At 37.8% G+C, this 18,027-nt stretch overlaps 1 protein-coding gene across 2 annotated transcripts in view; it reads right to left on the bottom strand.

Moving 5' to 3' along the window:
• The window catches only part of LOC122788038 (keratin, type I cytoskeletal 19-like), a 69,749-nt gene extending 58,405 nt beyond the window's left edge, over positions 1-11,344 (bottom strand). The window contains exons 1-3 of one of the 2 annotated variants that reach the window (XM_044054958.1): positions 10,758-11,344; positions 4,521-4,603; positions 2,765-2,921 (exon numbers count right to left, since the gene is read on the bottom strand). In XM_044054958.1, coding sequence (XP_043910893.1) covers positions 2,765-2,921; positions 4,521-4,603; positions 10,758-11,258 — 741 coding nt within the window. In that variant the 5' untranslated portion in view covers positions 11,259-11,344. The remainder of the gene's footprint in view (positions 1-2,764; positions 2,922-4,520; positions 4,604-10,757) is intronic. The other variant, XM_044054959.1, reaches the window with a different exon arrangement.
• Between the last annotated feature and the right edge of the window lie 6,683 nt (positions 11,345-18,027).

The following is an 18,027-nucleotide window of genomic DNA, read 5'->3' as shown; positions in this document are numbered from 1 at the left end:
CCTATGGCAATCATGAAGTTAGTATATTTAAAAGTTAAAGTTGCAGCAATGTGCAGTTGCAGGAGGTATTACACCTGCAAAAATATTTTTTATTTTTTTTTATTTTGCTGCGTTCAATGGTGGAAAGCTAACTTAGTTGTTTGTGGGTAATAAACTGACAACTCAATGACAGAGTTAATGGTTACGGTGCTGGGAAATTCATTGAGATTTTATGTTATCAATGGTGAAATAAGGAATATTGTCTGCTTCTGAATAATGTAAGTGTGAATATGGTATTCTAATGTCAAAACTTTCAGCATTAGAGGGTACACATGTTTGTGTGTGCATCTGTCTGTCTGTCTGTCCATTTGTGAGTATTTGCAGGTTAGGGTTAGAATATTATGAATTTGTGCTGCTGTATATGGTGAGTATGAGTGTCTTATGTAGTGACAGTTATTAAAAGAGGTTTTTCTAAGGTAAGGTTGGGTCAAGGACTAGGCTAGGTTTAGGTTTAGCCACAAAGTGGTGAGGTGGTGAAGAGTACCCAAGTCCCTGAAGACACCCAGCAAGAATGCTTTTATTTTTGATCATTTATGATTAAGAAACTGGTTTATGAATTGTCTTGATTGTTCATTGGCTAGGCTATTAAGACAGTCATTTTGTAGTTTTTTTAAATAACATGATATTTATGGCAGGAATGGATGCATTTTTATTTCTCCTAAATTGAAATGCATTCACATTCCTTCAGAAAATGAAAATTTGGTGAGTACCATTGTCGTAAGTCAAAGAATTTAAATGAAAGGCTAGATTCCAGTACAGATTATGCTTGAATAAAGCAGTAGTCCTGAACTTGGAGTGTTAAAAGCTGCAGAAGTTATGCTAAAAGATGTAAGTGAGGAATAAGGCAACCTCTAAGTAATCAAATGTCGCTACAGATGATTACATAAATTAGAGAGAAAACACTTTTCACTTCAATGGTGAAAGTATCCAGTCTGTTAGCATATCTGAGTATAAAGACATGCTGAGTTGCATGATTCACATGGGATGATACCGAAGAGCCATCTTCAATATTACTCATGCCCCACAGCTATGGCAAGTCACATTCTAATAACAGCAAAGTTGTAAGCCTCACATTAATGCTAGGTTAACATCTTGCATGTCCCATACTGCATGGTGTGTTGCAGTCATTTGCACTAATTTGGTTGTTGATGTCCAGCCTCTAGATTATTTCCCTATCTCTTTACAAAGACTGATGTTAATTGTACACACACACTGGTGCAGATGGGGTTTTGTTATGTATCTGTCCATAAGGATGGCAGCTTTTTATTTCTACTGGTGTTACCTTGTTGTACATCCTAGCAAGTCCTGCTCACCTTGTTGCTTTCTTGCACTGTTTACTTATTTTCATAGCCCCTATCATGGCTACTGTAATACTGTGTCTATTTATGTTCTTTTAATGGCTCTGTGCATCCCTCACTTGTACACTTTGTGTGAGTTTTTATTTTCAGTTTAAATTAATCTGCAGTTTTCATGATACATGAGCTGACATGTTTCGGAATATTCTTTTTAATAAGCATTGTCTTATGTTTCTTCCTTCTTTGTCCTCTAACTTAAAATTATTTGCAGAAGCATTTGATGTTTCCTTGAATTTGCAAAAAAAAAAAAAAAAAAAAACATCTAGTGGGAAACCCACCGATACAGCTTTCTTTTAAGTTATATCTTTGGGCACTCAAAATTGAATTCTCTGAGCATCAACTTCCCAAAGAAGAACACACCGAGGAATGAACATCAGTTGCTGTTTTCCATAGAAAATCAATGCCAGTGCAATTTCTAAATTTGTGAAGTCAGTAGTTCTTTTCTTTTGGGAGAGTTCTCTCTTCTTTGGGTTGATGCATCTATGGTGCTAGCATGTATAATTTCAGGTGGTTGTGCACTAGGCTTGGCACCCCTGTGTTGGGTGCACAGGGAGGCTTACCCATGCAAAAAACAGATGCAGCTGAATTTTTTACCCTTCTCTCGTTCAAACATTAGCTTTTGTTGTTTTGGGTTCCATAGAAGTTTCTTTTGAGTGAACCACATATATAACCATCTTTTATGACCTGGTTACTACCCCATCTCCATGCTCCAGATTCTGCCCATTTAGCTGGACTGTTGGTGCTGTAAAAGTATTGTATCCTGTGTATCACCTTGATACTTCAGATCTCAAATCAAAATACCCTGGGCATCGGAAGCTAATGTATACACATACTCATAAAACATGCATTTAAGCTTATTATAATATAAGCTAATGAAATATAAAAAAATAAGAGTTTTTGCAGAGGGTCTGGATGTCTGGTGCCACCCAAATACATTTTCCTCATTCTTTGGGCTCTGAAGAAAGAGTAATCACAGACTGTGTGATACCCATCTTATTCTTTCTTCACCAACTCTAAAATTCTAGCAACACGCTAAACATTAACAATTACTATAACTGTACTTAAGTATGTGAATCCAACAATCGTAACTTGAGCAACTGGCACTGTAATCTGTTGGACCTCAATCAACTGTAACACAAACTTGTATGATCTGAGTAAGTGACTGTACACTATAAACATCAGGACACAGAGAGGTCTGCAAAGAAAGAAGGAAATATTTAGAAGATATGATACCATGTAAAAATATCATAGAGTTATGAAGCCTTTTGAACATTAAATATAATTTGTCATTTTGTAGCAAATTAAAATCTTTGTGTTTATTCTATTCAGTCATCTTAGCACATTATAATTGTCTGTGTTGTTCTGCTTACCTCTTCATGGCTCTTAGTCATATAAGCAAGTTCTTCTTTGAGACTTTCAATTTTTAACTCTAGATCAGCCCTGCACAGGGTTAGTTCATCCAGGAGTTTACGCATACCATTTATATCTCCTTCAACGTTATTTCTCATAGTTTGTTCAACCTCAAACCTGCCAAAATGAAAAGGTCTTCTGTGTTATATGCCACTTACTCCACACTAGTTATGACAAATATGTATTCAGTAATAACTATAAGCTATCTCATCATCTTAATTAAAGTTTAAAATACTTCTTAGTACGTATATGTAATGCAACCAGAATAGCTGTTTAGTGTATTCTGATCCCTAGACTACAAAACGCTTCACTCATCTGGCACATATAACTAACAAAGTCTTTCCCCAAAAAATCTGAACGAAGACAAAAATAACGCAGGGGCAAAATCAAGGAGAGATTTTAAATCTTGTTCTTATAAATATAGGCTGTTGCTAGAATAACAGGTTTTGCATTAACAACAATTTCTAAAGGATATGAAGTCTGAAACTGAAATACGCATCAGTATTTAGTCATTGCAGTCCTTAATGATCTGACAGAAAACCACACGTAATGAGGATCAAAATATGAGTCAGAGATCTGTCATTCTATGAAAATTTGGACACTTGAGCTGTATGGTGAATAGACTACATCCACTTTTTCCAATGAATGTGATTCTGTAAAGTTGTGTAGCATAAATAATGACTGTATACAAGAATGCTTTTTAAATTAGACATGCTCAAGTTTATATTCTTTTGCCACATTTGTATATTTTATATATTTGAAGATTCTGCATCATATAACTAAACTGCTGTTTATGTATGTATAAATTTGTTAATTAATTTCTGCCTGAATGCCTGAACCCGTCCAAACACACCATTGCCGAATAAATGGTTATTAACATTGGGAATATATCACACCAACGCATATCTTTAGATCACAGGAGGACAGACTTCAGCTACTGATGAAATACCTAAATAAAAATGCAACTTAAACTGTTCAGAGCAGCAGGTTGGACAGGGAAAGAAGAGTAAGTAAGGAGGAAGTGGTGAAGGGGGTTCAGGCACCTAGGCAGCAAGACATTTCCCCTGTAGTTCATTTGACTGGGGAAACATGGCTGAAGTGACATTCAGCTGCAGAGAAATATGGCTGTTTGCAAATTACCTGTGGGCAAAGAGAAGCACACACTGCCATGCTCACAGCTTTAATAGCCAAATGCATGGCAGCAGAAGAAGTAATAAGTGTTGTGCTCCGTGTACAGTACATACTTGTATAACTACAACATGTATAAGTGTGCTACAGCATGGAGGAAATCCTGCAGGCTACTATAGTCACATTTATGCTCCAGTATGCATTTTAGGTAATGTTCCCTAGACACTGTGAAGGGGGTAGTGGTCCACACACTCCAATTATAAAGGCACTGCCCATTCTGCATTGCATTTTTACTGCCACTGACATGCCCTCTGGCCAGCCTGCTGCTGATGCCTGCCATATTGCCTGCTGTCTCATGTTCCTCTGGGGACCATGGACATTGTTTTCCCCCTGTGCATTTGGTTATTAAAGCTGTGGGCATGGCAGTGTATGCTTCTCTTTGCCCACAGGGAATTTGCAAACAGCCATATTTCTCTGCAGCTGAATGTCACTTCAGCCATGTGTCCCCAGTCAAATGTACCACAGGGAAATGTCTCACCACCTAGGTGCCTGAACCTGTGTTTGGACTGTAACTGCAATGCTACTTACTTGGATTTGAAGTCTTCAGCAGCCAGTTTAGCATTATCAAAACCAAGCATAATGCTGGCAATTTCCATGTTTGCATTCTGGATCTGAAATAAAAAGATGTTTCAAGGAATGAGGGTAAGCACTTACACATTCATTAGCAAAATGTCATTTTACATTACTTTATATAATCGTCCAGCAAGTCTGCTATATGGATGCAACTAATATGTAGTTGCCACATCTTGTCACCTGGTGCTAACAAGTCCCCTCCACTTGCCCCATGTCTTTCTAAAAGACCACATGGATTTTCAATTCACCTCCAATGCACGCACCCCATATCAAGGGTCCATCACTTTCCTTTGCTGTTAAAAAAAATTGCTCATGAATGTGCAGGTCAGTGCCCTCCTTATGTATATGATGGGCCCATCTTCTTTCTTGTACCACAGCTCCTTCCCTTCACTTTTCCCATATAGCATCTTGTGAACTAATATTATGTCCAATCTATTTCTCTGTCAGTGTCTAATGAATAGGAAGAAGTTAATTCGTTCAATATGCAGGTTGCACTCCTCTCATTCCATCCCTCTTATGATGATCATGATGTTGTTGTGTATGCTTAATAGATGGTTCAAATCCTTTTCCTTATGGAGTCTCCTAAGTGACACATAATATTCTAGAAGTGCTCTCTGGAGTATGGAACAGAACAGGAAATTAACATCTCTGGATGCTTATGATTGATGGGAAACATAACTTTATCATTTCAGGATTTAAGTTATTATAAATGTCTCACATGTTCAATGCACTGATGAAGGTATGAATGGTGTCCATGTGACTGATAACAATATCAAAAAGGGCATAAACACTACTGTTTACAGTAGAAATTACAATACATATGTACTTAATTGTGGTCAGAATGATTTTTTAACAAAGATGAGTCATTGGCAACCAGCCAGGTGGTAAAGACAGATAAAGCCCTGACTACGGCCCAGGTGACCCAAGGCTGATTAGTGGCTTAGGCACTTGGGACAGCTGACAGGGTGAAAGGCCATGTCCATTCTAAGGGGGAGGGGCAGCACTGGTCATGGGTTGTAGCAGTCCTTTGGAGGAAGGAGGCAAGCATGTGACTCTGGGGAGTCCATGTGACACGGGTTGTTGAGTGGCAGCAGCCTTCATCCTGCAGTAGCATTGGAGTGTCACTTCCATAGTGGAATGAGTTTTGCTTCTTGTTCTGATATGAGTCACATGTCCCTATACCTATGTGAGGGGTTAGGCCAAATAAAAAATGTCCTAATTTCTGAGATACTGATGAGAACACAAGTGATCCCCCCATGGCTGCCTATATGATGCCACCCTGTGCAGCTCTGAACAGTGAACTCAAGTCTAACTGGGAAGGTTTGAATGCCAGTAGACATGGAGGCAAAAGGCATAAAAAGCAAATAAAAAAGGTAATTGGCTGGTACCATGTCTTAGTACAGTCCACACCACAGAACTGCTCTTCAAAATTTTTTGACTGACATTTTAACTTGTGCCACTCTTAACACATTGTGTCACTGTTTTACATATGATACAATATGGAACATTTACAGAGAAATAAAAGAATACACCATCTTTCCTCTTCAATATCTGAGTAATTTATAATTGAGATTTGTGTCAAATTTTGTAATTAAAAAAGTACTCAGGAAACTCATAATAAAGTTTGTGTTGTGAAAGGTTTGGTTTCTGTCCAGACTAAATATTAACATTGTTCCTTCTACCCATTTTATTGTGAGATGTTAAATAAATCCCTCCATAGCTCTCAACATTCCAACTCCAAAATGAGGAACACTGCCGCTGATAATGTGGAACAAATGGGTAAAATGTGGAATACTTACGAATGGCTTACTAACAACTTCCTCTAGGAAACTCATAGGATGGCTAAAATGTGATATTTGTACTTATAGAAGAGGTCTTTTAATGGGGTCATTATTACATAAATGAAAATCCAAAAACACGAATGACCTAAAGGTCGGAAATGCAGGACCTTGAACACGCTATTGTGGGGGGCTGTGCAAAATATATCAGTCCTCCCTGTACCACGATCTCACAAAAAGCAGATCGAGATCTGGCATTTCCGACCTTTAGGTCGTTTGCTATTTTAAGCTTTTGGTGTTCTAATAGGAACCCCTTTTAATGAAATAATATGATTCAGTTCTATTTACCATTGATATCAATTAAAATACTGCTAACACTAAATGTGCGACAGACCCTGTCAATGTGGAAGTTCGAGGAACATGAACCTTTTCAGACTCCAAATGAGGAACATTCCTCTAAATGAGGTACACTTGATAGGTATGAATCTTTCTGTTCTGGATGTATTTCTAATTATCTGCTAAAGGATAATGACCATATATTACAGCCTTATAGACTGATTAAATGTGCATATATTTCAAAACAATGACAGAGGAAATAATTCTGGATATATCATGTTGATTCATCTGGTCTCTCCATATTAGCCTTAATCACATCAATATGCAATGTGCCTTACAGCATAATTTCTTCTCCCCATAAAATGAGCTAGTATTGAAATAAAATATGTGGTCCCATAACTTTTACTCTGTCCAAATGATTCCCACACTTGAATATGATTCTTAACCTTGTAGGCCCAGAACTTCATAGTCCATTAAATACAAGTGTGGATGGTTACTCATTCTTTGTTTTGATTTACTGTGAAATCCTGTCTTTTGTTGCAAAAAATTTGTACCTAGGGTATCATGAAAGAAAAGAAGGATGTATGCTAAACATAAGACTGCATAGTGACATCTTTTTCTTGTACATTTATAAGCTCCAAATATTGAATGTTTTTTCTTCTAGAAAATATTTTAATACACAACATGCAGAATCATATTTACAAAAACCTTGAAAGATATAAACTTAAGTCCATATTGCATGGAACACAGACAAGCTCTAATATATAGAGGTTTATACACTATTCTGTAATAGCTGTTCTATAGTTTCTGTTTTAATTTTTTATATCGTCCTTCATAAAAGAGGTTATATTTTTAATATTTCAGAATTTAATGCTTTTGTTTATGTTGAAGTGCTACTATAGTTAAAAAGAAACAGCAAGTCCATGTATGTAAAATGTAAAAGAAATAGATTAAATCCATTCATGCATTCTTTCCAGTGCTGCTGAGCCACACCGCTCAACTTCTTAGCTCAAGAAATCTGGAGAAGGCCAAAAATAATGGGCAGAATATGGCCCCAAATCAGTTACAGATGTTAAATGAATCCACAAATGACTTGGCCATCCTGCAGAAGGTTTGGTCCAAATAAATAAGTGCTGTTAAAATCATGTCAAGTATGTCAAGCTAGATTCAAGTATTATTCTATCTACGCAAGGACACTACCACATTGACAATATGTCCTTAAGAGCTGACCCAGCTGTGCAGGATTTGGGAACTTATGTGGACAGTGACCTAACTTTTGACCAACATGAGTTAATTGTAAGAAAGTCTTTCTATATTGCACAGCTTGTAAACAAAGGGACTGTTTCTCAACCTAGGAATGTCATTGCCCCCCTTTACTTAGCCTTCATTAGACCAGTCATTGAATATAATGCTCCCTTTGGCATATATCTGTCCAGACGCATGCAACAACTGCAACAACCACAAAGATAACTTACTAAAAGGATACGAGACCTAAACAACATGTCCTACATGGACTGACTCAAAGCCCTGTCTTTGGTATCCTACAGATGGCTAAGAGGTGTCCTGTTACTGGCATACAAGGCATCCTCCAACCCATTATTGATGGATTTACTGTACATAAGCAAGTCAAATGGCATCAGAAATACTTGGTCTAGGGATCTAAACCTCTTTTGTAACATCAACAGAACAGTTTGTATGGACAGATGTACCTCTCAGAGGATACTGCTGTTGTGGAACAGACTCCCCATCCACATAAAACAAAGTTAAATCCTATTCATATTCAAGCACAACTTAGATCTATGGATAAGAAACATAAAATTTACACGAAGACTACCTCCTGTACTACTAATGGACAGAAACAGCTCCTAAATGTTTTATTCCATGCATGGGGGAACACCTCAAATTATCTACGGTATGATGCCATTTATTCTCAATAAGGGTAATATATAATTATTGACCATAGGATGGGTAAGCCCAATCTATAACCAAATAGGATCGGTTACTTCAAGCACAAAAAGGGAATATTGGCTAGGCTTACCATGACTTGCAAAGTCAGCAAGTACTTACCTATGAAGCTATAAATACTGTCCTAATAATCTTACAAAGTTGCTGGAATAACAAATTTCTCATTAGCATACATTTTCTGAGGGATATGGAGGCTGAAACTCAAATGTCTATCATTAATTAGTAACTTCAATCCTCAAGGATTTCTCAGAAAACCACAACTTTTATGAGGAACAAACCAAAAATATGAAGCAAGAATCTGGACATTCTGAGAAAATCGGGACATTTGAGAGGTATATATTCAGCAGATAAGGTCTCCTATTATTTTATCTCCATATGGCCACATACAGTAAACTGCTAAATTGTGATTCAAGCCACAGCAAGCTTTTGGGATGTATTTTAAGGTAAGCGGTTTATGTAGCTGTCCTTAACAAAACACACACACACACACACACACACACACACACACACACACACACACACACACACACACACACACACACACACACGCACACACACACGCACACACTGCTATTTGTCTGATTTTGGTGGTACACTGCATATTTCACCTGAGGAATTATTATCTACTATCCTTTTCAAGTCTACTTTCATTTATATAATGTTCAGACCAGAGAGTCAACAAGCAACACAGACTCCCGGATGTTAAGAGATTACATCCTGCATCACTGCTTAGAGGAGCGGAGTACGCACTGAAATCATATATGTGTTTGCTCTGGATTTTAGTACATCATCTCCTGAAAAACAGCATTTCATAAGTCAGCAGATGATTATTTTAAAACCTGTTAGTCTAAATTCTGTGCTATGCCTAGGAATAGGGTGATACTCTACTGAAGATATGCATTGTCAGTTTACTTATTTGTTTACTGTTTATTGACAAAGTTATCCATACAAGGCAGAACTTTTTTTTTTTTACAAAGGACTATATTAATGCATGCGCATACAAGATATAAATAGGAAAGTAAATATCTGCTGATAAATTAGTCACAGTCGTGTTATGCTTTAAGCAAAAGCAGTATCAAATATAATTTTTGCTATGTAAGGAAAAATGAATAAAAAAATCATATGACAAAAAGGAAAATGCAGTAATATATTTTAGTAAAATAAAGATTCCAGGGTTGTAGCTAGAACATTCTAATAGAGTGGTTACACCAATACCTCCTAACCCCCTGAAATCATATGTATGTATGTTTGTTTTGTATGTTTGCATTAAAACTGCTGTTGAGTTAAACAGACAAGTATGATTTGATTGAGCAATGCCTATACCATGTGTGAACCTGCTGAACTGGATGCCAAACAATGCTAGCTGTGGAAGGCATCACTATGTGCAACTACTGTGATACTGGTGTGATCATCAAAAATGCAAAAGGTGTTCCAACAATATGATGGCAAAGGCAGGTTTCATATGACTTAGACAGATAGAATTCCAGTTCAGAAGTGCAATAGCCCTAAACAAAATGGCTCTTTTATTCTTTTCATAAACAGATTACTTTTTTCTTCACACACTATGAATAGAGTCCCGTGAGATCAAGCCACACAATTTAAAAAGAAACTGTCAAGAAAACATAGGAAGGTGCTTCTTAAAAAAAAAAAAAACTGAGATGTAACGCTATGCCTCAAAAAGTTTGTTTTTCATAACTGATATATTCATTTAAGAATTACCTTTCAGCTGCTACACAAAGTAAGGATTTCCATTCACAACTTTATCAAATGTAGAATGACCTCTTCTCTCTTAGGAATTGTTTGACATCTTTTATATACATTTGCAGAAGCCATGTCTCAGCAAATGGCTAGAGAACTTCCATTAATACAGAAGAACAAGACCAGGACAATCACAAATAAGTCAATTTGCATATGGTTAACATCATAATTAATTATATGTGGATTTGCAATTAAAGTCTTGTTCCTTGCATTAGCAGAGGGACTACAGATAAAATAAATACTGCAGTTATAATGCTTTGCACTGAGAAATTGCAATATAATGACATTAAAGAGTTTTCCATTATAGAGAACTACCAAAAGTTAGCCAGTCACCTCATCATAGAGCAAATCTTACCTTATCCCTCAGGTCATCAATTGTCTTTTCATATTGACTGTAGTCACGGCCTGTCCCTTCTCCTCCCTGAGATTGCTTCAAGTAACGATCTTTGATATTTTTCTCCAGTTCGAAGTTTGCATTCTCTAGGTTGCGCACTTTATCCATATAGGAAGCCAGACGGTCATTCAGGTTTTGCATGGTTACTTTTTCATTTCCACCAAGAAAACCACCATCTGCTACCCCACTCAAGGCTGCAGCAAAATTACCATAGCCTGAACCAGCCCCATAGCCTCCACCCAAACCACCTGCTGCAGACCCCAAACTAGTAAAGGATGATGATATTACGTTGCCACCATACGCTGGGGCTGAAGCAAGAGTTCGGCCACCTGTTCCTAACCCATACACACTGTAAGCTTTGCGGACAACAGGGGCAGATGGAGAGGAAAACTGAGAGATCCGTACACTACCCGGACCTCTGATAGATCCAGACTGCCTTGACACTGCATACTGGACTGACATGTTTTCACTGACAAAAACTGGCAAGTATGTACAGAAAGAACTCTGGATACATGCAAAGACAAATCGTGAAACAAATGTGCAGTATGAGTTTCTGAGCCTCCTTATTTTCTGTATAAGAAGGTGTGGTCAGGATCTTTGGGATACTTTACTTTGACAAATAACATGTGAGCAAACTGGACTATAATGCTTTCCATTGGTTTGTTCCTAAAGGTGTGGGGCTTTTTTTTTTTCATAATGCTATCCAAAATTCACAACCGATATGTACATAAGGAAATGCCCAATGCCTTAGGCACACATTTTGTGTTATCAACAAAAAGCTGTATATTTTTCAACAAATTTGAAATGTGAAAACCAAACACCCATCAGCTCATTGTAAAGAATCTCATTACTAATATTTAGTTATCTTAACAATTACCAAACACTTCTACAGTCTGACAAACCTTTATGTGTTTATCTTTGTGTACGTTAATAATGTTGTAAACAATTTGCTGTAATTACAATTATTCTCATGCATGGAAGAAATAAATACAGGGGCATTTGTAGTACCAATATGTTATATCCAGTATGTGTCTTCACACTCTCTGTTCCTTGAAATGTACCTGTATCACTTACAGAAGTGCCATTTGAATTTTTTGGTGATAAAACTAATCACTTAAAATCATCTGATATTAAAATACATAATTATCTTTACACAGAATATAACAGCTAATGAAAATCTCAGTATTCTAACAACTTTCTCAATGAGCAGCACTGCTTATTGAGGTATAGGGTTCAGGGCCATAACTCAGTGTTCTCGCAATGAATCCCTGCATGCAAATATTTTTGCAAATATTCAGTTATATTTTCCTTCAGCACTTAAAAGCAATACCAGATATGTCCTGCATTTCCCTTTATATGTCACTATATATGTCTTGGGAACTTGTTCTTTGTCTGTGTTTTATATTGTCAGTATTATCAGCATTGAGTGAAAAAAAAGTAGTTATGTCTTATTTAGTATGTACGCCATGGTGTGCAAATTAATTTTAAATGAGGTAAAACTTTTCCTAGCACAACATCACCTAATGTCCCAGTTTGAAAAACATAAATAAAATTAAAAAGTGTAAGTGAGCCAGCACAGAAGATAACTGAGTCCAGAAAGATGCATGGTTGCTATGTTACTATCTGTCTTATTATAGGATTCCTATGTGATACTTTTAATATATGTATGATGCATTGCTAATTCTATGTGCATGACATATCCATAATAAAGACAGTTATGTTGGTGGGAGGCAGCAGTACAGGATTTGATGTACATGAGACATTTCTGGCTATCCCTAGTACATTGCCGTAGAAGGTTTTTAATGTTTAGAAAGTTTAATTCTGAGACAGGCTGTTAGGAAACAGTATTTATTCCTGCACCATCATTACCCTGAATCTGGCCTGTGGGGGAATTGTACACCTGGCTTGAGCCTAATCAGACACAAAACATCACTTCTGAATCCAACTAAAATATCAATATACCAAATTGTACTATAGTACCCCTAAGAAAGGCAGCAGTTGTGAACATATGATCCATTGATGATACTGGTAGAAGAGGACCTACTGTCTGTTGAGTCCATTTGAGAGTTGCATTTCCTGCCATTGAAATAGTCTTTTCCCACCCTTACCCCATCCTGCCCCTGTACGGTCCATAGAAATGTTAAACTTTTCTAAAGACTTACACTCCATCTTTGTCTCAGGTATTATTTCACTACCCTCTCAGTGAACTAGTATTTCCCAAGTCTAAATTAGAATAAAACCTTATCCAAATACCGCCAATGTCCTCTTCTCTTCCCATCATTCTTCCTCATTTATTGAACCCTTCCTATTTGCTATTAGATACTATGATGTGCATAGCTCATATTTTATCTTCTAATGTGTAAATGCCTTACTTTCCAAGGGTCTGTGTATTCTGCAGCCCCTCTGCTCACTTAAACATGTTGTTAAATATGATGTAGACTCTCTTACAATCAACCATATTTCTCCTTACCTATATGATCCTCAGAACTGTACAAGTTACCCCAGATGTTTCCTTACATGTACTCACTTTAAGATAATAATTACCACATTATTTCTAAACTCCACTTTGTGTGGCATTTATGTCAGTATTTTTTATTTATTTATTTAGTTATGTACTTATTTATTTAATTAAAGTTTTGTTGACTGGGTTAGCACCACTAGGTTTTGCCCTACTTTCAAGGAATTCATACTGATTATTGAAAATTTGGTAGGGTTACCATCCCACAGTTTATTTAGGGCAGTCCTTGTTTTGGCAATTTCCATTAACTGATGCATTAAAAACTTGATTTATATCTAAAACATTCTAATATTCTATGAAACAATGGGCACAACACACATTCTACAAGAATGATTTTTTTTTTAATAAAGTTCAGTCTTTTGGATTGGTTATGGATATAGTTTGGCCTGCAAAACCTCATGTTTCCATAAAACATGATCCACTTTGAACATTTGAAAAGGTAGCATCAATACAATGTGGCCAAGACACCAGAACTGAAAGAATTATATACATAAAAGACTGGAAGGAAAGATGGAAAATGAAAACACACAACAAATATATGAAAAGCATTTAAGGTATCGTTTAAGAAGAATGAATAAATAACAGTAATGATGCATCTGATCAGTCATTAGGCAGGAGTAATACATTTGCTAATAGAGCTAGAGAAACAGATGTTAGACTTGGTCCCTATATACTTTTGGGGAGGGGTTTCCAAACTGAAGGTAAGATTACAAATACTTAACCCCATATTTTATGTGTTCATTTGTATGTGCGTGTGTGCATTATGAAAATAAAAAAGGGGCTTAATTGCTGGTAGAAACTATATTAAGATCTAATACTGGATATTTTTGTGAAGTAATATAGGAGAAAAAGAAAATATGGTGTTAAAAATAGTATGTGATATGATTCTAAGAAAAAATAGAGGCATCTTTACAGTGTCGTCATCCTTGGTGAGATGTGACTAGACTGCGGTCACCATCTCCCCCAACCCCCCCCCCCCCCAGCAAGGATCAAACAAAAAAAACTTCTCCAAAGCTGATTACAACCTCCTGAGGGAAGGCATAAACAGCTTCACAGCCCCTTCCCCCTCCAAAGGAACTGGCACATATGTCCAAACTTACACTAAAGTACTTTATGAGCATTTATATAGCTGGATGGAATAAGAAATACCCGACAGGATGAAATCTTCCTCCTCAAGGAAGAGTAAACCTGTCTGGTGGATATCTGCAATAAACAAACTCTATAATAAAAGGAAAAAATTGCTGTCCATGACCAAGAAGGAGCAGGTTCCTAACTGGAAGCAATCTCTCCTAAGCCTCAACAAGCAAATAAGAGTACTAGTGAAGTCCTTCAAAGCAAACTTTAAGTCCAAACTGGCACATCTACTAAAGTCAATCATAAGGCCTTCTTCACATATGTCTGCAATCTCAAGGGAAGTACTCAGATCTGCTAAGAACTTGTGGTTAAGAACACCACACATGCAAATGCTGTAGCTATAGCTAACCTGCTGGCAGACAGGTTCAGTGAAAACTTCACCCCTCTGCTCCCCCATCAGTTAAACAAAACATCCCAGAACCTACCCCCTCCCCTTATATCTAGGGAGCAAGTCATCACTGCCCTGTCAAAGGCAAAACATACAGCCTCCATGGGACCTGATAACATCCCAGGCTGCATTCTAAATGAACTTAGGCAGGAACCTGCAGCAACATCAGGTACCCTATTCAACCAAAGCCTGAGTAACAGCTTCATGCCAGCTGAGTGTTGGACAGCCACTGTCATCCCTTTGCACAAAGGTGGATCATCCACCAATCCAGGAAATTATAGACCCATCAGCCTAACTAGCTTGATCTGCAAGACCATGGAGCAGATTATCATGGACCTCATTAACAAGGACATTAGCAACCTCCAGACACTTGATCCCACACAGTTTGTTTATGTCAAGGGGAGGTCATGCCTGTTAAATTTGTTTGACTTCTTTGAGACAGTCACCAAGGCAATGGATGAAGGGAAGATGGTGCACACTGCCTACTTTGACCTGCCCAAAGCCTTCGATATTATTCCCCACTCAGGTATAATAGATAACTCTCTCAACTAGGCATCAATCCATATGTTACCAGATGGATAGCAAACTGACTCACTGATAGACCCCACCTAGTCAAAATAAGGGAAGCCACCATAAGCAGTAGACCTGTAACGAGTGGTGTACCCCAGGGATCGGTCTTGGGGCCTCTACTGCTTGGGATATACTTTTCTGAGATGCAGGCCAAAACCACCGGGTAATGGCTAACTATGTTTGCAGATGACTGCAAACTGGGTGCTATCATCAATTCCTCTAGTGATGTGGACATCCTCCACACACAAACAAATGACTGGTGCCAGGAACATGGCCTCAAACTGAATGCTAAAAATTGCATCATCATCCCCTTTGGGGAGAGTGATGTCCCCACAGATTATCACATTAACAATAAGGTCCTAAGCATGCAATCAGTTCTGAGAGACATGGGCACCCAGGTTGATAGCAAACTGACTTTTGACCACCATATTGCCTCAGTTGTACAGAAAGTTTTCTACATGGCCCACCTCATTATTAAGGGTATCTCATCTAGGGACAAGGTGGTCATAACATCCCTGTATTCTTCCCTTATAAGACCGATTATATATTGAGTACAATGCCCCTTTCAGCATGTACCTCACAAAGCACATGCAGCAGCTGGAAAGACCACAGTGGTTCCTCACCAGGAGAATCCAGGGCCTCAAACATCTATCCTACATAGCTAGGCTAAAGGTCCTGTCCCTCTACTCAGTCTCCTAAAGACTCCTCAGAGGTGATCTCTGTCTGGCATATAAAGCAATCTCAGACCCGGCCTTGATGGGACTGGTGCATATTCACAAGTCAAGCTCCACTTGAGTAACCCACACGTGTGACCTCAACCTGGTCTGTGAAATTAATAGAACTTGGTGGGACAGATTTGTGTTTCAGAGACTCCCCCATTTGTGGAATAGACTCCCTCTGCATGTCAAGCAGAGTACCTCATTAACCCTTTTTAAGTGCAACATGGAAAACTGGATGGGGAACAGAAAATACACCCCTGGGATTCCACCTGTGTCCCTGATGGACAGTGGAATAGGGTAATGACTTGTTGGAACATGGGCTAAATTCTTGGCTAGGCTTGTAAGGGCCTCAGGACCAATAGCCTAGTAACTTCCTATGATCCTATGATCCATATGATATAGATGTGAAAAAAATTGGTATGATAAATTATATTGGAATAAATATGTAATGGAAAGTGGGTAGCCACAGATGTGCAGTGGTTACCGTTGTTGCTTCACAGCAAGAGGTGCTCTGGTTTGATTCTTGGGTAGGGTGCCTTCTGTGTGGAGTCTCTATATCCTCCCTGCAGTTACCTGGATTTCCTCCAGTTCCTCTGGTTTCCTTCCACATTCTAAAGACATGCAATAGGTAGATTGGGCACTTTAAATTGGCCATAGGTATATGAGAGAGTGATGCAAATGTACTACTGTGGCAGGGCTAGCCACCCAGCAGTATAAACCTTGGCTCAAGATGATTGTCACTGTTGAAGTGACACCCTGACCCCATGTGCAAAATGGGAAAGGGGTTGAGGATGGATGGATGAAATTCGTAATAGGAAGGTGGTATTCAATGGATACAAGCGATAAAGAGCAAAGATAAGAGAAAATATATTTACAGAAGACAAACATGATTTAAAAATGTGAGAGAATGGAATGACATTTTGTAGAAATGAATGTTAAGGGAAACTGTCAATAACAAATAAGATGAAGCATTAATAACTACAAGGATGAAACATTTGTATGCTGTATCTGTTTTATATTGAATATTAGATGTTGATAAATGTGTGAAATAAAAAATAAGAAAATAGGTACTGGACTATTTATTTATTTTTGGGGTTATGGAACAAAAGATCAAAAAGACAATGAATTGCAAGAGGAAGAGAGTTTTATATTATATTATAATACACACACACACACACACACACACACACACACACACACACACACACACACACACACACACACACACACACACACACACACACACACACACACACACACACACACACACACACACACACACACACACACACACACACACACACACACACACACACACAAATGTGTGTGTGTGTGTGTGTGTGTGTGTGTGTGTGTGTGTGTGTGTGTAAATATTATGAAATCATACCATATTCTAAGTTTTAAAAGTTATTTATAAGAATAAATTACTGAAGATTTGTAAATAAAATACAAATTTCACCTACTCTTTTTGATAAGTGCTGTGAGGTCTTTTACATGTACCTGAGCTACCAGCGTCTCAGGTAGATGGAACCATGGTTTAGTCTTTTATCTGAAGGATTGTACCTCTGGAGTGCAGCATTCATTTTATGCTGTACAGCAGTGTCAATATTGGGAAAGTTAATCTGGTCATTGAGTATGAGACTAGAACTAACGGTCTTCAGATATTCCCCCATCAAAGGCACATCTGTGCTACCTGCTGAATCACTGACACTATCATGGCCTTTTTGCACACAACAGCACTAGCTGGATTCAGCTTAGGGATACTCATTACACCACTGTCTGTCATAAAATCACCCCCACGTATGCTAGACATTTTATGTTAGTTTCCCTTGCCGAATGCATAACAATATGCATTTTACATTACATTTCAGCTATGTACACATCTATTTATCTATCTATCAA

The sequence above is a fragment of the Protopterus annectens genome, chromosome 13.part0 (assembly GCF_019279795.1).
Source record: "Protopterus annectens isolate FY-2018-M chromosome 13.part0, PAN1.0, whole genome shotgun sequence".
In the NCBI taxonomy this organism is placed as follows: Eukaryota; Metazoa; Chordata; order Ceratodontiformes; family Protopteridae; genus Protopterus; species Protopterus annectens.
Note: the sequence above shows the minus strand (reverse complement) of the source record. Positions and strands in the feature narration are given on the sequence as shown.